Raw genomic sequence first — 22,638 nt, 5'->3', positions numbered from 1 at the left:
TTAATTCACAAGTTTACAGGAACATTTTGTTTCCAAATTTACAGAGAAATGCAACCAAATTAATCAGGCACTTTATAATTCAGCAAGACAATGATCCAAAACACACTGCCAGCTCAACAAAGGACTTTATCAGGAGAAAAAGTTAAAGCTAACTTAACTTAAAGCTGAAAGATTTTAGACTAGCCAAGTCAATAACCAGACCTTAACCCAATTGAGCATGAATTTCACCTTGTGAAGAAGAGACTGAAGGGAGAAACCCCCAGAAACAAACAACTGATAGAGGGTGCGGTAAAAGCCTGGGGATTAAAAAACATGGATTAAAAAACATGAACATCAGCAGAATCCTGGATGACAGTTTACACAGACTTTATCTTTAGTCTAATCCTTTATCTAATGAACTTCATGGTGTACAGTAGGTGACTGAACTCAGGACATACAGTATTACAAACAGAAGTGAAACACTTTGTTCTTCTAGTAATTCAACAAAAACTACCTCCACACTTTAAACAAATCATTACAATAAGTGCTATATTAACATTAGCATACTGCTAATTGCATAGACAAAAAAACTAAAACAAAAGGTAAAGACTAGGCCAAATTTTAAATCAATTAACAAATATGCTAAGACTCCACCTGCAGTACACACTGTATAGTGCTGTGTGTGATTCAGGATGTAGCCCTTGACTTTAAGATCCAGTTAAAGCTAACAGATGTTTGTTGGGTTTGTGTGGCATGTTATTGGCATATTGCAAGATAACATACACACAGTTGTTTTTAAAGGGACAACCAAACAACAAAAGTAAATATAAACAGTTTGTAAGCATTTTGTCAGGTTTTATTTCATTGTTCAGTTTAAAATGGCACAGCTGAGTTTTATAACCATGCACTGAGCTATGTTATTAATCATCCGCTATTGCTGATCAAACAGTCACCTCATTCAGGCGGTTTATATTTCCTAAACTAATCTAATCCCTGTTCACAGTTTGAGGAAATTTACACATTATTATTTAATCAATAAAAAATTTAATAACAAAAAAGTGCAAAAAAAAAAAAGAGTATTTGAGAATTGCACTTCCAGTCTTAACATTTTAACAACACTAATCTATAGTTAAACATGGGAATATTAATTTGCTAAACACAAACCTCCTTAAAGTAGACAGGGTTATGATTGAACCAATGAAATAGACAGAAGGTGGAACTGAACATTTTCAAAATCCACTCAAATCCTCTCTATTTGATTGGCAGATGCATGTAACTAATCACAACACAGTTAAATAAAATTCCCACATCAGAAATTTCTCAGAAATTGTGCAAAAAGTACATCAGCATGAAGTTTGACCTTATCGTTATTTAAACAATTAAATTATCAAGCACGTTAATACTGCAATAAGTCGCCAAGGTCCTTAATTCAAAAAGTGCTAATGACTGACAAATCACTGCTCACGTTTAAATTAAGAAAATCTTAGCTGCATATTGACATCTTCGCCAGACAGTTTTTTTTTTATTTGTCTGAGTGCAGTTTGTTGATCATCATTCAACAGTAAATATTTTTCAAAACTAGCAAAATTCATTATTAAACTACATTTAAACATAATTTTGGCAAAAATCATTAGTATCAGGGATGAAATGAGGATTTGATGAAGCTTGAGTGGCTTTAATAAGGGGGCAGGGTTTTGGAGAGCTCCTTATTGTCCTCTTTCTCGATCTTTTTCCTCCATGCCCTTTCCCACTGCATCTACTTGCTGTTCCTGTTCAACAAGTTACAAATCAGCAGAAGGAATGTTCAGGGAATTGATCCTGAAAAACATAATGAGGGACAGGTGGAGAGAGAGAAACAGAGACAAAGAGATAGACAGAGAAACAGGTACAAAACATCAAGACAAGTGTGTGTTTGTGTGTGTGTTTGTGTGTGTGTGTTTTTGTGTGTATATATATATATATATATATATATATATATATGTAACCCCTTATAGCTTAATGATAGGTGTAGGATGTGATGTGTACAGCAGCATCTGGGAGATTTCTTTTCTCCAAGTCCAGCTGTTTTTGAGCTGGTAAAAGTTCATTAAAGTAAAACAAAATAAAAAAAAAATAAAAAAAACTCTTCCCAGCTTAATGCAGTTGATGAATTGGTTTAATCCCCTGTCAAATATTTTCAACAAATTCACTAATAAAGTACATTTAGCTGCTTTTTTTATCGTCCATCTGCACAAATAATTTCCGTCATAGTTTTGTCAACATTTTTTGACTGACAAAAGAGACAACAACTAAATAAAAACAAATTCATGATGGAAAAAAAACTATGACAAAAGCCAACTGATATTTTTGTCAATGAATAAAAACGAGACCGAAGACTGAGAGTTAACGGTAAACACTAATTCGTTATACGATATGTACAAGCCTTGGGTGCTGCAATGCAACACATGCACATGCAAACCCACACAGACATACAAAGAGTAAGCAAAGGTAAAACACACAACATACACAAACTCACTGAAGAAGGCCAGCATAAATGACATTCCACATGTCACTGCTATTTCTGTGTGCCTGTGTGAGTGTGCATACACACCTTCAATAGAGGAAGAAGAAGCGAGCTCTCTGTGTGCTGGCGATGGCCTCAGACATGTTCCTCACCTTCAGGTAGTTCACAAAACCTTTAAAGAACAACAGGAGACCTGCACACGCATGCACCCACACCCACACAGACTTAGGTCACTGCATGAGAAATTCACCATAAAATGACATTTATGTTATAGTTTGATTAATTATGTTTTGTTTTTATACCCAATAATAAGATAGTTAATATTTATACTATCAGCCTCCTAAAGAAGGAAATATGAAAAAAATAATATACATCAATAATAACGAACAATAAATTACCCAGAACCAGAAATATCCACCAGAGCCAGTACTGTCCATTAAAGTACCCGGTGAAATAATCAGAAAACTGAAAAAACAAAACAAGCCCCATCAACACTGTGCCCACTGAAAACACCACACAGGGCAGTATAGGTATTCTGTACATACATGGCTTAAACACTTCCTACTGTGGTGCATTGTGGGATTCATTAGAGTGGTGGCTTTTCCACAGATAAATAAAAGTTTATTACAAATAGAACAGGCATAAAGGAAGCACAGTTCAGTTTAGTGCAGCTCTTTATTATAAGTCTGTTTTCATTTCTAGCTTTCTTATTAGTGAGAGATGAGGTGACTCTAGAGGCCACACATTTTATCTGTAACACACTCACTACATGTGAATATCAATGTGGTTTGTGCTTCTTAGCAAACTCACTTACATATGTAGTAAAATATTTGTCTTTTTTTTTTTTTTTTTTAAATCTTTGCCTGTTTGCATTTGACACAGTGTGTGTGTGTGTGTGTGTGTGTGTGTGTGTGTGTGTGTGTGTGTGTGTGTGTGTGTGTGTGTGTGTGTTTACCCTGACAATGAGGATCCACTTGATGAGGGACAGGCCGAATCCACAAATTGCTCCATAACGGCCAGCAATGGTGTTAGTGAGACAGAATGACAAGCAGAAACCAATCCAGTTAAACAGGAAGGCCACTGCAGAAACACACACACAGTGAGCAAATATAAAGCACACACGCACATCCAAACCCACACAGCCATACAAAGAGTAAGAAAAGTTAAAACACACAACAAACACAAACTCACTGAAGAAGGCCAGCATAAAGATGCCATCGTTTCCGACACGCAGCTGATCAACATCACTGAAATCATCTCGTGGAGGAAAATCCTCATCCTAAGAGAGAGAATGGAGAGAAAGACAGCGAAAGAGAGACAATATTGAGAGAGACAAAAATAAAGAGTGAAATAAAGGTACTTTTGCGTGTGTGTGTGCGTGCGTGTTAGAGCAGGTGTGTCTCACTCGTGGTATGCTGTCTCTGGTCGAGGCTGCAAGTTCAGCTGCTTTGGCTTTCTCAACTTCATCGTAGGTGGGGAGTGATGTGGCCACGCTGTAGGGGGGTGGAACAGGAAAATCCCCTTGAAACACACGCTCTGTGGACATATACACAAAGTTTCAGTGCTTGAAGTAGGTCACAGTGTTCTACGGCGAATTGTAAAGAGTCTTTTATATTCCACTGAACGATTGATGTTAGAAAACTCCCCACTCATACGATACACTCGAGGAACAAGGGAGAACTGCGCTGGTCCTGATCATCACACTCCTTAATCTCAAAAGTCTGCAACAATCAAGATCAAATTAAACTGTTGTGTGTGTATATATATATATATATATATATATATATATATATATATATATATATATATATATATATATATATACACACACACGCTCGTTTATTGCCATTATATGCTGTATTTGCGCGCTTGCAGTGTAGACACGCTGATGCACAGTGGGAGTGCGATTAAGATCTGTAATTTTTAATTAAAATATTATGATCAAAAGTAAACACAAGTAAAACAATATTCCTAAAAGCAATGAGTAACAGAAACCACAAGGTGCAGTGAAAGTGAGTTTTATTATTAATTTAGGACTGTAGTTTAATTCGGTGCTTTTTGTGCATCCATAAAAAGTAATGCATGAATACTAATATATATAAAATTAATTTTATTAATTTATTTTAGTTTATATTGTATATAAATATTTATGCATTATTTTTTTATGGATACACAAAACGCTCCGAATTAAACTACAGTCCTAAATTAATAATATATCTTCTGGTGTGTGTGCTTATAACCAATTAATCAACTGATAGTTTTTAAAATTGATACTGAATGAAAACATCATGACTGTACCATAAAAAATACACTGTACTTTTAAAAATGAAATGAATATATAAATATTAATATATATTAGATATTAATAAATATTAAACCTAAAAAAAAGTTATACATCCAAACTGAACTAAAAAATAACATTACAAATATCTCCTTTTTGTTGTCGATGTTTTAAATCCGGATCTGAAGTATCCTGCTCCGTGCAAAGTGTAGTCTCAAGTGTTAAAACTTACACCTTGAGGCATCAGTAATAGTTCTTATTTTGCCTCTAGAGGCTGCTCTTGTACTGTTTAATGACAGTGGACCCTTCTTAGCTGCTCTGTAACAGACGCAACCAGTAAAAACTCTCTGTGTGGATTTTTGCTGATAACCAATAGTTAACGCAATTGGTTATCAGTGCCGATTAATTGGCAAAACCGATCAATTGATCAACCTCCATTTTGCGTTATCCCCAGAGGATGCTAGAAACTATGATCTGGTGAGACCCTAGCTTGGTGCGCGCTACCGCCCCTATGCCGCAGCTGGCAAATTTTTATAAATGGGCCTTTAAAGAGGGATCATCCTCTGGCAGCAGATGGAATGCAGTATTGTTAAAGATTGGCTGCAGTCTGAGCAATTAACAGCCAACCAAGTGGTCAAGGGGATGTTATTAACAAGTTCCTATGGGGCTCTCCCAAGAGGAAAGGAAAGCAGTGAGCACATGGGCAGCAACGAACCCAAGGGGTATAGTGGAAGCCCTGGAACAGGTCCTGACCACACTCACCATAAGGAGAGGCAAAAGGAGGCTGTTCTCCCTCAACCAGTGGCGAGATTTTCCAAAATCTGGAGCTGTGGACCAAAAAAGGGAAACGAGGGACCCACAATGGTGACCTGGCCATACAAACTCTTGTGCCGAGCCCTTGCCATTGGAGCCCAAATGCCCCGGGCCCCTTTCTGCCAACAAAAGCCTTGCTGGCAGGGTTCTTTGTGCATGAAAAGTAGGGGTTAACTGATTACTGATTGGCCAGGAGCCAATATTCAAAATTTTTCCGATTATTGGAACTCACACTTGAACTTGTTTCCTAGTCAATAAAAGTGCTTTTTGTTATGTGTACTCATATCTGACGCAAGCACAATCACAAAAACACACTTTGCTGTCTGGCCCAATGTCCCGCTCAAAGCAAAGTGGATCACTTAAAATGTGGATGATGCATCAAGTACAACCGATCAAAACCTCTGTAGTTTGTCTCTATATCCCGCTCGCAGTGCTATTGGATTGGTAGAAATGTGGACCACATGTCAAGTAAATCCAATCAAATGTGCTTTTTGGTGTTTATGAAAAAAGTGGGAATGAGGCAGTGCCTGCTTTTGCTTCTGCAGTGAGAAGAAAGGTAAGAACCTTCACACTAACTGTTCCTCAGTGGTGGAATGAATTTCCAACCTCAATCCGGACCACAGAATCTCTCATCATCTTCAAAAAACCAACTCAGGAAAATAAATAAATAAATAAAAAATTTGCACTTACACCTCTACTCTGTGCACTTTGCTTCTTCTGGAACTCAATTAATGGATCTTGTATGGTAGCACTACTTGTATTGTTCTCTGCTTGATATATCGCTTTGCTTGTATTTTTCTCATTTGTAAGTCGCTTTGGATGAAAGTGTCTGCTAAGTGAATAAATGTAAATGTAAGAACATGCTGAACAATGCATTTGGCAAAAAGTACAATGTACTTGGCCATATAATTTCGCTCACTCACTCTCACACACAGCTTGAGATGATGACTGTTATCAGTATACTTTTGTAGTTTTTGTTCAAAGCACTTTATTTTTTTATAATGTTCTATTACTGAACATTATGTTAATTTTATTTATTTATAAGGCTCTAATATTAAACATTATGTTCATTAAAATTGTGAGTAAGACTTGCATTCTTGTACATTTTCACACTGCAAACATCAAATTTATGGTCAATAAAAATTGGCCCCAAATATTGGTTAGCAGTGTGTCAAATCTCAAATTAATCTAAATCTCATTTACTGAAAGAATCAATTAAATATAACAATGTTTATTTTAAAAATTGTTCTTGAGAGAGTCTGCTAAATTAATACAGGTAAAACTGGCTTAAAAACAGTTTGGTGTATTAAAATGCTATTTGAAAGAAGTTTGGAATAGTGAATAATTTTGAGAATGTACCCGGAGAGGCTGCAGCTCCTAATGCCAAGCTGGCATAAGAGGGGGGTGGAAACTCGCTGTCAGATGCCATGGTGATGGAGTTCCTAGTTGCGGCAGCCTGGGAAGAAGTGGAAGGCTCTTCGGCAAGGCTTGTTTCAGAGGGGTCATCCTCATTGTGTAACTGGAAACAATGAAAGCTGTTTGAGTGAGAAACACTAAGCAGTGGTAGCTCAGAGGTTAAAGCTTTTCGCTATTAATCAGAAGGTTGTGAGTTCAAATCCAACCACTGCTAAACTACCATGGTTGGGCACCACCCTTAACTGCCTAAACAAAAAAAAATATCTGAAGATGAGTCTAAAGTATTCATAAGTCTACTACTTCTATATCTTCATAAAATATTGTGCTAAGCTCATCATGGGGTCAGACCTACTACAATAGTTAACTAGGAATTAAATACAATAACTGGGACTAATGGATCTCTACTGTTCCTTTAATGCTACACTTACAAAATTTGTATCTTGAGATTTGTACCATGTTCCTTTGTCTAATTTATTTTATTCATTTTCATATGATTAATTTACATGAGATTCATTTTCACGTGATTCATTTACTGATTTGCTACTCTTTAAATCCAGTTTTAGACTGTAATATTATAAAGGTCTTTCCAGATTATTACTTGCTACACTGTATGAGATAACCCCAGTAAAATTGCCTGAATTCTATAATATAACTTGTTCACCATGTTCGGTTTAAATCCTCTAAAAACAGATTTGCAATTAAATAACATTAATCTGTTCCAATTCACATCCCTCAAAGCATTGGCATGTTCTGCTTACTCTCATAATCCTCCAAACACCCACACCCAGAGTCTCCATAAAATATGAGAGACAGCAGTATCCTACAAAAACGTAAAGTTGTCCACAATGTGAAAACAAGCTGAACTAACCAACAAAATTACCAAGACAAAAAGTTCCAGTAAGAGAAAAAAACCCCTACTGACTTCAAGTCTGATAAACAGTCTGCGCACACTAACAAATATAATGTCCTTAACTTTTAAAGACTTGTAACAAATAATATAACAGTGTAGCACGTAAAGCCGAGGAGATAACACTTATAAAATTAAATAAACAGAAACTCTAACCCGGTCAGAGCATCAAAACAGAGAACCACATTAATACAGAAGTAGAGTTAAGAGGAGTGAGTCCACAGAATCTAGGTGACAGAAGAGCTGGAAGTCTGAGTGCAAGAAAATAAAAATAATAGAAAAGCGAAAAAAAAAGTCTGCTGTGTAGGTGATGCAGTTCAAAGTTTAACATAGTCTCCTGCTTCCTTCGCTGAAATAAAGTCCTTCTGAACACCGTTATATGTAATGCAAAGCCGAGCTGGGTGAAGTACTCCATATACTCCATGTACGCCCTCAATACCACGAAGTTGACGCCGAACCTCGTTAAATGCAGCCCGGGCCCGGGCTATCTTGGCTGTTTAGTCAGGGAATACGGAGATGATCAAATCCCTCACTTTAATCCTCTCTCGCGCGGCGTAAAATGTCAACACAGTCACTGTGATAGTGGAATCTGCACACAATAGCTCGTGGTCGTTCACCAGGCTTGGGCTTCAGCTGAACTGAACCAAAACTGGCTCCTTCTCCAGACCAAACGCCTCTTTTAACAAGGCCGCTACAGCAGCAGTTGTACAGGTGTCAGCGCCCTCTGGAACTCCGACTATCCTAACGTTATTGCGCCATGACCTCGACTACAAATTCTCACATTTATTCTCTAATTGAGTCACGGTCGCAGTGAGAGACTCGATAGTAGTCTTCATATGAACTATGTCATCGGTGCAACCGGAGAGAGCGTGCTCCATTTCCCCAACAGTACCTTTCAGTGTTGATATGGTAGCCTCGGTAACGACTTTATCACTAGCCAGCTGTGTTTTCACGGCCTGCAGGTCAAGCTGGATAGTAAACAGCGCTTCCCCGAGAGTCTCCTGGAGCTTCTGGAGCTCCTTTTTAAAAATATCGGCGATGTCCTTCCTCAGTAAAGCTAGCAGCTCAAGTCTGAGTGCGGTGAAGTCAGGGTCACTGCTCGGCGATGCGGATTCGGGGGAGAAGGGGACTCGCTCACGGCGCGCACACCAGGCCTCAGCTGTGTCTGAATGCTACCATGGGTTTTCGTGTTCTTTCAAGACATTTTAACTCGCCACAAATAAGGAAATGGAGTAGAATAAGTCAAAATATATTGTATGACTGAAAAGCGCAAATTAATTACAATTTTAATTGAAATCAGCAGGAGCCTCCAAATTCGCGTCCTAATCCATCGAATTCCGAATTCCGAATCTTGTACCATGTTCCTGTTGCTAGTGAGAATGCTTGAAGTGTAAAACACATACAAGGTTCATCTTATCTTGTCTTACAAGTCACTGGTGGTCTTCAAACAACATCTAAAGACCTCCCTCTTCCTAAAATACTTAAATAAGCACTTCTCATTAAAAAAAAAAAAGTTGTGTTGTCTATATTTTTACGTGAAACCGGTAACCGTTTCATCCCTAATATTACCTCTAGGGATGTAACGGTTACCGGTTTCATGATAAACCACAATAAAATTCCCTAATGGTTAGTATTACATTGTCACATCTAATTATCATTAAAAACCGTGCACAATTATTGTGATTTGTAAAACTCACAGTAAATACTGTCCACACACACTCAGCATGAGTTTGACACAGGCGCAGCATGCAACATTGACTACGTTTACATATACAGAAGTAATCTAATTATTGACCTTACTCTGAGTAAAATAATAATGTGATTAAGGTGTTTACATTAGTCACTTTTAGAATACTCCTGTCATGTTCCTGTTTTACATGTTTTAGAACATACTTAGATTAACAGCCCGCATCATTACGTCACCGCACCACGCCGTCCGATGTCCCTCCAGAATTTCACGTATCAACATACAGTTCGTCTTCGTTATGGTACCGTATACAGTTTTGGGTGTTTTTATTAAATTTTTTTACGAATGCTTTAAGTGCAGTTAATTATTTGTCATTCCATACGTGCTAATAGACAACTGCTTGAAGCTGTGGGCTGCGTCCCAAACCGCATACTTACTGTCTATATAGTAGCCGAGATACATGTATTTTTCCCCACTACAGGCCTATAGTAGGCAAGTATGCGGTTTGGGATGCAGCCAAACTCTCTTGTTCGCCGTAAAACGTAAAACTGCCATGTGTGACCGTGTCCTGTCGCAAAATGCAGTGAAAACTCTCACACGACGTTCATAATGTGATTAAGGTAATACACGTCCATAATGTGACTAAAACAGGAGTACTCCACCTGTTTTAATTCGATTATTGCTTACTTCGAGTATGACCTTAATTAGATTAAGGTAATTAAAAATTGCTGTTTACATGGTAGTTTCTTAATCAAAGTATGGTCTTAATCGGGTTAAGAGTGGATTATTGTTGTCCATGTAAACGCATTGATTGTTTTTTGAGCATGAAAACGGATGCTACAATTAAAAACTGAGCACTTCTGCTCAATTCAGCATCAGCCAAATGAGTCAGATTTGTGGCACAGGTCAGCAGGAGTCAAGATTTAACACATGACAAACCTGAGGCGAGCTCATTGACAGATAGTGAGGCAAGCTGACTGACAAGATGATGGTGGAAGAATTGGTTTAATATAATCAAGTTTATAATTGTAATGTTTTGTTGTTGTGTTTTTCATTGAGAATAATAATGAACCCATCATAAAAGCAATTGCGTCCCCCGAATTGGCGCTAATTTCGTAATCGAAAATGAACTGCTCACACCCATTCATACGCGATTTAAAAGCAAGGGGGGGAAAAGACTGGCATAAATGGGTTTGACGTTGGACGTTTGATATTCGCAAATTAAGGGACCATCTCTAAAGTTACATACAACGATGGTATACACATCTCTAACTTCAATAGCATTTGAAGAGAATGACTGACAGTCATAAAACCAACTGAAAGTGTTCATGTGTCAGCTATGATGCACACTTTTTAGATTTTTTATATTTCATAAAATAATCTATCAAATCATATGTAAAAATTGTGATGTTTTTATACCGTATGGACTCAAGTAATGCTAATTTTAAGAGAATAACTTACAGTCACAAAACTTCTTGGAAGGTTGGAAATTCTCATGAGCGTTGTTGCTACCTTCCACCATGTTCTCTAACTGAACTAGAGCTGCAACAACTAATCGATAAAATTAATACTAACCGATTATGAAAATCATTTTCAACGAATCTCATTATCGATTATTTGGTCTGCGCACGGCTCAGGGGAGATTTACTCATTACATTACATCTGTTCCGAAAACACGCTTCGGAGAGTAAATACTAAAGTTGTGTCCCAAATTAAGAACTGTACACTTACACTATTTTTTTATGGATGCACAAAAAGCACCGAATTAAACTACAGTCCTAAATTAATAATATACAGTATCTCACAAAAGTGAGTACACCACTCACATTTTTGTAAATATTTCATTATATCTATTCATGTGACAACACTGAAGAAATAAAACTTTGCTACAATGTAAAGTAGTGAGTGTACAGCTTGTGGAACAGTGTAAATTTGCTGTCCCCTCAAAATAACTCAACACACAGCCATTAATGTCTAAACCGCTGGCAACTAAAGTGATACACCCCTAAGTGAAAATGTCCAAATTGGGCCCAAAGTGTCAATATTTTGTGTGGCCACCATTATTTTCCAGCACTGCGTTAACCCTCTTGGGCATGGAGTTCACCAGAGCTTCACAGGTTGCCACTGGAGTCCTCTTCCACTCCTCCATGATGACATCACAGAGCTGGTGGATGTTAGAGATCTTGTGCTCCTCCACCTTCCAACAGGGTTTAGGTCTGGAGACATGCTTGGCCAGCCCATCACCTTCACCCTCAGCTTCTTTAGCAAGGCAGTGGTCGTCTTGGAGGTGTGTTTGGGATCGTTATCATGCTGGAATACTGCATACTGAGCATGCTCTGCTTCAGTATGTCCAGTACATGTTGGCATTCATGGTTCCCTCAATGAACTGTAGCTGCCCAGTGCCGGGGGCACTCATGCAGCCCCAGACCATGACACTCCCACCACCATGCTTGACTGTAGGCAAGACACATTTTTCTTTGTACTCACCTGGTTGCCGCCACACACGTTTGACACCATCTGAACCAAATAAGTTTATCTTGGTCTCATCAGACCACAGGACATGGTTCCAGTAATCCATGTCCTTAGTCTGCTTGTCTTCAGCAAACTGTTTGCGGGCTTTCTTGTGCATCACCTTTAGAAGAGCCTTCCTTCTGAGACGACGGCTGACTCCCCACCCCTTTAATCTCTGCAGCAATGCTGGCAGCACTCATACATCTATTTCCCAAAGACAACCTCTGGATATGACGCTGAGCATGTACACTCAACTTCTTTGGTCGACCATGGCGAGACCTGTTCTGAGTGGAACCTGTCCTGTTAAACCTTTGTATGGTCTTGGCCACCGTGCTGCAGCTCAGTGTCAGGGTCTTGGCAATCTTCTTATAGCCTAGGCCATCTTTATGAAGAGCAACAACTCTTTTTGTCAGACCCTCAGAGAGTTCTTTGCCATGAGGTGCCATGTTGAACTGACAGTGACCAGTATGAGGGAGTGTGAGAGCGATGACACCAAATTTAACACACCTGCTCCCCATTCACACCTGAGACCTTGTAACACTGATAAGTCACATGACAATGGGGAGGGAAAATGGCTAATTGGGCCCAATTTGGACATTTACACTTAGGGGTGTACTCACTTTTGTTGCCAGCGGTTTAGACATTAATGGCTGTGTGTTGAGTTATTTTGAGGGGACAACAAATTTACACTGTTACACAAGCTGTACCCTCACTAATTTACATTGTAGCAAAGTGTCATTTCTTCAGTGTTGTCACATGAAAAGATATAATGAAATATTTACAAAAATGTGAGGGGTGTACTCACTTTTGTGAGATACTGTATATTCTGGTGTGTGTGTACTGGGTTCTTTTCTGTTTTCGACAAACAGTTGTGTAAAGGTTTAGCCTGAAGTTTATATTTGTAACATTCAGTTTGTGGATTTTATTCTAAGTAAACAAAAAAAATGGTACAGAAAGTTTGCCCCGCCCCATCCGATTAATACAAGAAGAAGAAAAATAATCAGCCAACTAATCGATTATGAAAATAATCATTAGTTGCATCCTAAACATAATGATTTTTACTACTATAAAAAAGTAAAACGACAGTGGCGGGCGGTGCCGTGGTGGGCATGTGGTGTAATCGGTGCGCGGCCGAACACCATATAACACCAGGAACACCAACTATCGCAGCAAACCTAGTGACCACCATCCATCACTTTATAGTCAAATATAAAACCCGTTTAAATGGGTTTTATACACACGTTTCTGTGTGTATCAGTACTTTTTGTACATTTAACATATTTTATCAATACCGTGATAATACTGATAACCATGATAATTTTGGTCACGATAATCGTGATTTGAAATCTACATACCATTACATCTCTAATTACCTCCCAACAGAGACTGATGATATTCTTTGTGCATTACCTAGTGAACCAGTATTGGGATGTATTTATTGAGAGACTTCAAAGCACTTCTTGGGGTCTGCCAAATGCCATAAATGTAATGAAGTTTATTGTCATTATATAAAAATTTTTTTTATATTTTTTTTATTTTATTTGTGTATTTGTGTGCTTGCAGTGTAACTTCTGTTTTGGGATTTCAGAAATTATGGGATTGCAGATCTTTATCTGTAAACCGAACACACACACACACACAAGGGCTGCACAATTAATCGAATATTGATCTCGATTATGATTTTGACTGCCCACGATTAGATGAATCTGACCGACTGCGATACTGATGTTTAAAGTTCATCCTCCGCTCATAGAAAACTCCGCTGCAAATCAAATCAAGCGCTTACAGCCAGTCACCATAGAGTGGCGCAGGGATGACATCATTTTGTAATGCCAAAACCCGGAAACGAGCTAGCATTTTAGCACCCGCACTGCCAGCTTCGCTTCGGGTTTCAGAGTGCGCTACAACACTAAAAAGTTGCTAAATGAGACTACAGATGTTGTCGGGGACATTAAACGTAAATCACACCGAACAGGAAAAGTCTTTGCAGATAAACTGGTTCAGGTATGCTGTGCACAATCCCCCCCCCAAAAAAAATAAAAAATAACATGGGTGAAGATTCATCCACAGAGTAAATCTGTATTATGGAAAATGTTTTTAAATCAAGTTTGGAAACATTCTTGGAAACTTGGTGATGGTGACGTTGAAGTCGAGCGACCGTGGTGTAGTTCATTTATAGCATAAGGTTCACTTTTTTCTTTCAGCCGATTGCATTTAGACTTCAAACTTCATAAAAGTTGTGTTAATTTGTGAAAATTATGCTGATGGACAAAACGTGTTAGTATTGTAAACTTTTGTTGATCACAGAGCTTATTTTTTTGCAATAATGCAAAAGTCTATGGGAAAATCCTATTGGGTTTTTGTCGAGGGAACCAGTGTGATGACTTCCGGGTTCGACTACAAAATGATGTCATCACTGCACCACTCTATTGGGTGATTTGGCTGCGTCTCTCATCCTGTAAACACTGTTATTGCCTTTTCTGTATAGGCATGAATTCTTTTCATTTAGTTGCATATTGTTATATTTGATAGCATGTTTTCATTTGGTTGATGGTATTTTAATTTTTACTTATCCTATGTTTTGGGGGGGGCTTAGTGGTTAGCACGTTTGCCTCACACCTCCAGGGTCGGGGGTTTGATTCCCACCGTGGCCCTGTGTGTGCGGAGACACTCCCCGTGCTGCGGGGGTTTCCTCCGGGTACTCCGGTTTCCTCCCCCAGTCCAAAGACATGCATGGTAGGCTGATTGGCGTGTCCAAAGTGTCCGTAGTGTGTGAATGTGTATGTGATTGTGCCCTGCAATGGATTGGCACCCTGTCCAGGGGGTGCACGGGTCCAACTTGTGCGCGATGCTCCCTGGGATAGGCTCCAGGGTTCCCTGTGAACCCTGAAAAGGATTAAGCGATATAGAAGATGGATGGATGGATGGATATTTTGGGCACAATTTTATTTATAATTTGCTTCTATGAGATGATGCACTCTAAGGATCAGTCTAATTTGATGCAAAGATTTGTACATTAGCAGGAATGTAGCACAACATTGAGGTGAAAGCAGTGGTCTGTTTATTTAAATGTGAAAGTGTAATAAAAATATGTTGTCCCTAAAATCAATGAATAATCGTGATAAATAATCATGATCTCAACATTGATCAAAATAATCGTGATTATCATTTTGACCATAATCGTGCAGCCCTAACTAACACACACACTCACACCAGATCTATAGTCCAGAAACACACACGTCTGATCTTCTTGTCTGAAGCAGCAGTGTGAAATAATTGCACAGATATTCTTAGCACTGTGTGTTTGTGTGTGTATGATTTGAGCTTGCTTTTCTCCATTTTTATCTGTGAAATAGTGTAATGTCTGTGAGTTACACACTTCTGAATTTCCCTCATCATACTTTTGCATTGGATGATGACAGACTTGATGGTTTATCAGTTTATTAGTCAGTGAGCAATGCTTCTCAGAAAACTGATAAGAATCTCAGAGCACCTTGATCACAAACGTCACTTCCGCATTAGTCACAGACATGCCACTTACAGTATTTTTGATACATCAAAATGCCACAAAATCTGCTTTTCAAATCCCATTACATTAATTATGGATTATTAATTAACCAAGAGGAATGCCATGTAGACACGTGGAAAGAACATGTCAAACTCCACACACACAGAAACCTAAGCTCAGGATTTAACCAAGGTCCCCTTGTTAATAATAATTTTTTTTAAATACAGATTGAGACTCTCAACCCTATACACAATCCGACACGCATTACAACTGTGTAATACGGGGTCACAATGAATAAAGTCATTATAACATTAGAATAATTTTTTTTTAAAAACACAATATGATGTTAATTACTGATCAATCATGAAACAGTTGGCAAAAATAATAAATGGGATGAAATTTATTTGCAGTGTTAATACCATGCATTTATAACACCCTAATGTCAATCCATTAATATACCTGAACACACCTATTCCGAACAATACATACAAACATCTATACACACCTATTCCCTGCTATAGACAGTAATTCACAGCTTTTGGTTTTTTTATCAATACACACATTTACACTAACTCTTCTACACAACTATTACACTATTCTCATTCATTTAAAAACCAAATGTCAAGATAACATTCAACACGCAGTTAAACAAACGCCTCATTAGAGCATATTCTGCACAGCCATATAGAAAATAGAGATTTATATACATTTGGGATATTTAATCTGAATATTTCCGTTATTTATTATTATTACAGCTATTTTACTCTAGAGAAATGCCGTGTAATCTGGAACACGGAAGTCGGCGCTGGCCGAATCCCAACTGGAACTATAGCCCCTACACATGGGCACTAACCCTACGACTTTAAATAATGGATTTTACGACTTGTGTAAACAAACAAATAAGTAGATAAATACGAATCCATGGCCTTTACTTCTCCGACTCTATTGATAAATGCACTAAACAGGGAACGAAATAATAGCTATCACACCTACGTTGTGCACTAGATATTTATTTGAGATTCAGCCATTGACTTTAGCAGCTGTGATATCTGGAAACAACAACATGGGCTAGGCTGAGTAAAAGCCTGGGGAACATCATTAAACATATACAAATATACCATTCGTCCTCTTAAATTATTTGTAATTATTATTTAAAATGTCTGGTTAGTAAATTTTGCTAGCTGACTTACCACTTGATAGCGGCTAACCGCTGACTCCATTTTTCTTTTTCACAGCGGTTATTAGAACAATCACAAAAAATAACACTAAATAACTTTAGTTGTCGATATGTAAACGGCTAACAGGATAATTTTGTTGAAAACGAAGGGTATATATCTCCCCCATTTACAACAAATCCAGTTTAAAGGGTGATTTGGATCTAAGCTCTAAACAAACATCCGTCTCCTCACACAACGGTAAAGCACAGAGCGAGTGGGAGTGGGGTTGCCAGATTTCAAAGGACAGTACACCAAATGTTTCCACCTCATTTCAGGGGTAAAGCTAACGTGGACTCAAATGTAACTAGAAGCCGCCAGATGGCGTCATAAAATTATTTGCATAGTCCATTGCTTTCTCATGATTATATGCATATAAAAGTATAAAAACATGCTCTATGAACAAGGAAGACACAACGGAATAGAATAGATATGCTATTTGTCTGAATAGAAAATATTATAAATTTCTAATAAATAAATAAATAAATAAATAAATAAAGTATTTTGTCAAGGCACCAAAAACTAATTTTCTACACATTTACAAAATATATTTTACTATAATTTCTATCAAAAATGCAGACAAATATGAAGAACAAAGAAGTGCGTAGATGATGAAAACAATTAAATTTATTTTGATTTGTATAGCGCTTTTAACAATGGACATTGTTGCAAAGCAGCTTCAGGGCTTTACGGTTACAGTTTCTTTTAGGAGTATTTGTGCTCAAACATTTAGGAGCACAGTCCAAAATTTAGGAGCACGGTTGAAGTTTAGTCTTTTTAGACATGGTAACATTAATGTGCCACAATATAATGCACAAGTAGGCATGAGAAAACTTGAGCTTGTCAATTTTGACAGAATTTAGGAACAAATTAATTTACCTTCTGATAAACTAAATTTAAAATTTTAATTTTACAGGCTGTATGCAAAAAACAACAACCGTTAACCTGTTCCACCTTGTAAACAAATACAAAAAACCCCAATATTCAGTCTTTAAAGTCTGCTCCTCTTAAATATATATAAAACTACACTATTAGCCATTTTCCTCTGTCATGGTTCTGGGCTGGAGTCAGTTCTCGAACCGCTCTGTGTATATTGTGTATATATCTGAATATATCTTATATAGGATGTGATTGGGTGAGTTAATTTATCCGCCAGATGCAACGTGCTTTAGTTTAATGGTGTTCATTACTGATGCTCCGATCAGAATTTTCACAGCCGTTATAGATTTCTTGTCATCTTGATCAACCAAAACTGATCCGGATATCAATCTTTTTTTTTTTTTTAAGCTTTAATCAGATTGGCTATCATAAACAGTTAAATGTAAGCTCTCTGCTCATAATCACGGTTAACTGAATTAAAATATTAGCAATGAGAAATACTGTTGGATAATTGATAAATAAACAAGCATAAAATATTTATTTTTAAATATCTTAAACAACAAAGAGTCCTAATTAAAAGTAGACTACAACAAACATGATCCATATTAGGAAAAAGGCTGATAGCCTTCTAAGAAAATAGCCTACCAAGCTTAATGTCAAACTGATATTAAATGCAACCCATAGTAATTAAGCATTATTTCATTTCTCATTTTATTTATATTTTATGAATGTATTATAATATCTATTTTTTATATTAAATAATTTATTAATAACTAAAGCACATATTCTGTCTTTACATTTTATTAGTTTTTTTGTTTGTTTGTTTGTTTATCAGTTGTTCATAGTTATCGGTTCCCCCAGTACAGTGTTGCCATGTCTGCTGATAATAGTTTTCTTGCTGGATTAAATCAAACTGTGAACATTGAAGTTTACTTTTCTAGTGATATCTGTCAAACCTGAGTTTAAATGAAGTGAATGCACTGTCTATTACAGTTGGTGAAGGGAGAGCGGCAGCTGTTTACAGACTGAACAGTTGCTACTCTTGATTATGATTGGTGAGGAATTATTTAATAAAGAAGTTTGAATTACACCCAACCTTGTAGCCTTAGCCTTATAATTTACTTACTCATGCTTGACGTGGCTTGTGGCTACACATGTCACAGTCGCAGATTCAGGTCATTTTGCATCACCAATAAAAGATCGCAGTTTGTGAGATTGGCAAGTTGAAGCAGATGATGGACAGTGTTACTCTTGTCATTATAATGGCTTCTTAGCAGTATTTGCACACTTGTTTGGTTGATGAGGTGATGAAAAGCAGTGCGAAAGTAACTTGTGCAGTGTAGCTAGAAGCATTTTGGAGTTGCAGTTTTTATTCCGACATATGCACCTATATTTTTTTCACAGTCGCACAATGTACTTTTCTTGCACTGTAGAGGCCTGAGCTTTGTAGAAACATATAAATTTCAGAATAAATGAATAAATGTATCCCTAATGAGCAAGCCACGGGTAATGGTGGCAAGGAAAAACTCCCTGAGATGATTTGAGTAAGAAACCTTGACAGGAACCAGACTCAAAAGACTCAAAAAGTGGTGGTTTGACAGTTAAGGCTCTGAGTTACTGATCGGAAGGTTGGGGATTCAAGACCCAGCACTGCTAAGTTGCCAATGTTGGGCCCTTGAGCAAGGCCCTTAACCCTCTCTGACCCCAACTTCCTAACATGTTGGGATATGTGAAAAAATAGAATTTCACTGTGCTCATTATCATTATCAATAAAAGGGAACCCATTCTCATCTGGGTGACAACAGAAAATGCAATTAAGTAACTAAGTTCCCTTCTATAACTCTATGTGGTCAAAAAGTGCAATTGTGTAAACAGGAGCTTATGAGAATATGAACAACTGAGTAATTTCTGAATTCATAATAGTTTTAATATTAAGTCTATTTTGTTGAAGTTATGAACTGTGAGACTGAGACTTGAGTGCAAAACTGTTTTCAGAAATTGCAGTCCTAAGCCATTTTTATGGTTTCTAAGTGGTACCATCGATAATAATCTTATTGATCTTTAGGCTGTACATTTGGGGCCATCCTCAGCAGCAGCGAGTGTGTTTTAGGTGAACTCCAACCAGGATCACTGGTATCTCAGGAATAGCATGTGTAACTCGAAGGAGACAGAGAGAGAAACACAGATTATTAGGTATGCTCATTGTCTCATAATGGTTAAAGACATTGTGTACATTGTGTGCAGAGTGCAAGCAGGGACTCCAGCAAGACTAGCTATGACAGCATAACTAAAAGGGAGAGCCAGAAGGTAATACAGACATAAGGGTGCCCTGCATAGCTAGTGGGTGCTTCACCAAGGATAGCAAACCTGTTAGACACATGAAGCAGAGGGGAGTGCCGATCCCATGGGCGAGCCTTAGCATTAGCTTTGACTTTGCAATTATCTTCACAAGTTATCTTTGCAAGTCGTCACCCATTCACCCTGTTCTAAGGGCTCTAATGTCAGAGTTGGGAGATTGCTAACTCCACCTAAGGCATCTAGAGTTTCCCCCACAGAAACTATGCTGCACCTCACTCTTGCTAACCCTCTCCAGCATCTGGATGCACACCTCTAATGGTGCAATCTTCTCCTTCAGAGAGCTAACTAATATGTGCTTATCACAAATAAAGCAATTACTAATGATGCAGGAAGAATGACTAAACATCCTGCACTCAACACACAGAACATGCTGTTTGCTATGTTGAATGTTTAACATACCTTAGTTGAAAATTTGTTGAGATTATACTAATCAGATCCTAAGGGGATCTGCTTGTTGTCTTTAGACAAAAAAACGAAAAACAAATAAAGCAATCTTTGGGAAAATAAAAATGTGGAAGAAGAGGAAAGTAAAAAAATTACAAAAAAAGAAAATGATAGCACAAAATTATTGATGAAAGCAGAAAGAAATAATATAGTGTAAACGCTGACACAAGCAAAAAATTCCTGGCAAATGATTAAAAAAATGGTGATCACTATCCAAATTTATAACATACAGTGCCCTCCACTAATATTGGTACCCTTGGTAAATATGAGCAAAGAAGGCTGTGAAAATTTGTCTTGATTGTTTTGGGTTTGTTTTTGTTTTTTTTGCAAAAAGTATATTAAATATAGGTGTGCAACAATTACTGGCACCCCTATGAATTCATATGAGAATATATATATATATATATATATATATATATATATATATATATATATATATATATATATATACACACAGTATCTCACAAAAATGAGTACACCCCTCACATTTTTGTAAATATTTGATTATATCTTTTCATGTGACAACACTGAAGAAAAAACACTTTGCTACAATGTAATGTTGTGAGTGTACAACTTGTATAACAGTGTAAATTTGTTGTCCCCTCAAAATAACTCAACACACAGCCATTAATGTCTAAACCACTGGCAACAAAAGTGAGTACACCCCTAATTGAAAATTTCCAAATTGGTTCCAAAGCGTCAATGTTTTGTGTGGCCACCATTATTTTCCAGCAATGCCTCAACTCTTGGGCATGGAGTTCACCAGAGCTTCACAGGTTGCCACTGGAGTCCTCTTCCACTCCTCCATGAAGACATCACGGAGCAGGTGGATGTTAGAGACCTTGTGCTCCTCCACCTTCCGTTTGAGGATGCCCCACAGATGCTAAATAGGGTTTAGGTCTGGAGACATACTTGGCCAGTCCATCACCTTCACCCTCAGCTTCTTTAGTAAGGCAGCGGTCGTCTTGGAGGTGTGTTTGGGGTCATTATCATGCTGGAATACTGCATACTGATCATGCTCTGCTTCAGTATGTCACAGTACATGTTGGCATTCATGGTTCCCTCAATGAACTGTAGCTCCCCAGAGCCGGCAGCACTCATGCAGCCCCAGACCATGACACTCCCACCACCATGCTCAACTGTAGGCAAGACAAACTTGTCTTTGTACTCCTCACCTGGTTGCCGCCATACACGTTTGACACCATCTGAACCTTAAACGAACTTGTTGCCAAGAAAAGATGCCAAGCATCCAGCTCTGAAAAAATGGCATAAGTGCAAAGAAAATGAAATGTTTTGATTGGTTATTATTTTAACTTTTACTTAAAAGCACAATTTTTATTTATATTTTCAGGTTTTTTGCAACATGTTCATATTTTGAATTTGTATAATTTTGACAGTAGATATTTTTATGGAGAGCAATATTTTTAAAGTTATTTAAAGTTTATTTATTTCGGAATAATATTGTATCCTGTCTGTTTCGATTCAAATTGATGTTCAAAAAACGTTAAGTTTTAGTCTGTTTGATAAATGTTTTTCCTGTTCAGCCCGCGACCTAAAGTGTGATTTGAGTTTTGGCCCCTGTCCGATTGAGTTTGACACCCCTGGCCTAGGCCATCTTTATGTAGAGCAACAATTATTTTTTTCAGATCCTCAGAGAGTTTTTTCCATGAGGTGCCATGTTGAACTTCCAGTTACCAGTATGAGGGAGTGTGAGAGCGATGACACCAAATTTAACACACCTGCTCCCCATTCACACTTGAGACCTTGTAATACTAACAAGTCACATAACACCGGGGAGGGAAAAATGGCTTAGGGGTTTACTCACTTTTGTTGCCAGTGGTTTAGACATTAATGGCTGTGTGTTGAGTTATTTTGAGGGGACAGCAAATTTACACTGTTATACAAGCAAGTATGTTCCCATTGATATTAAAATGTTTTTTAGTATATGTGGATGAGTAGGAGCAGGAAATTGTTCAACTATGACTTCCTTTTTCACAGGGGTATAAATATGAGGTAACACATAGGCCAAATTCCCTTAGTCATTCATAACAACAGTCATTAGACCAAGGAATATAGCTGTGATATGCGGCAAAAGGTTGTTGAACTTCACAAAATTGCAAGTGACTATAATAAAATAG

General features: G+C 37.6%; 1 protein-coding gene across 1 annotated transcript; it reads right to left on the bottom strand.

Annotated features, from left to right (window-relative positions):
- Positions 1 to 813: 813 nt before the first annotated feature.
- ndfip2 (Nedd4 family interacting protein 2) lies at positions 814 to 17,044 on the bottom strand. The gene is made up of 8 exons (XM_017458087.3): positions 16,796 to 17,044; positions 6,936 to 7,095; positions 3,888 to 4,018; positions 3,674 to 3,761; positions 3,438 to 3,562; positions 2,881 to 2,947; positions 2,570 to 2,675; positions 814 to 1,797 (listed from the first exon to the last, which is right to left on the bottom strand). The coding sequence occupies exons 1-7, from the start codon at positions 16,823 to 16,825 to the stop codon at positions 2,572 to 2,574; spliced, it is 705 nt and encodes a 234-aa protein (XP_017313576.1). The 5' UTR covers positions 16,826 to 17,044; the 3' UTR covers positions 814 to 1,797; positions 2,570 to 2,571.
- Between the last annotated feature and the right edge of the window lie 5,594 nt (positions 17,045 to 22,638).

Source organism: Ictalurus punctatus, chromosome 26 (assembly GCF_001660625.3).
Source record: "Ictalurus punctatus breed USDA103 chromosome 26, Coco_2.0, whole genome shotgun sequence".
Lineage (NCBI taxonomy): Eukaryota > Metazoa > Chordata > Actinopteri > Siluriformes > Ictaluridae > Ictalurus > Ictalurus punctatus.
The sequence above is the reverse complement of the archived record's forward strand: the minus strand, read 5'-3'. Positions and strand labels throughout refer to the sequence as shown.

Excerpts from the sequence above, each read along its gene's own strand:
- ndfip2 (XM_017458087.3), bottom strand. The coding sequence starts at position 16,825 with ATGGAGTCAGCGGTTAGCCGCTATCAAGTG. Across the intron at positions 7,096-16,795 it reads CGGTTAGCCGCTATCAAGTG|TTACACAATGAGGATGACCC; the intron begins GTAAGTCAGCTA and ends CATTGTTTCCAG. Across the intron at positions 3,563-3,673 it reads CTTTATGCTGGCCTTCTTCA|TGGCCTTCCTGTTTAACTGG; the intron begins GTGAGTTTGTGT and ends GTGTTTCTGCAG.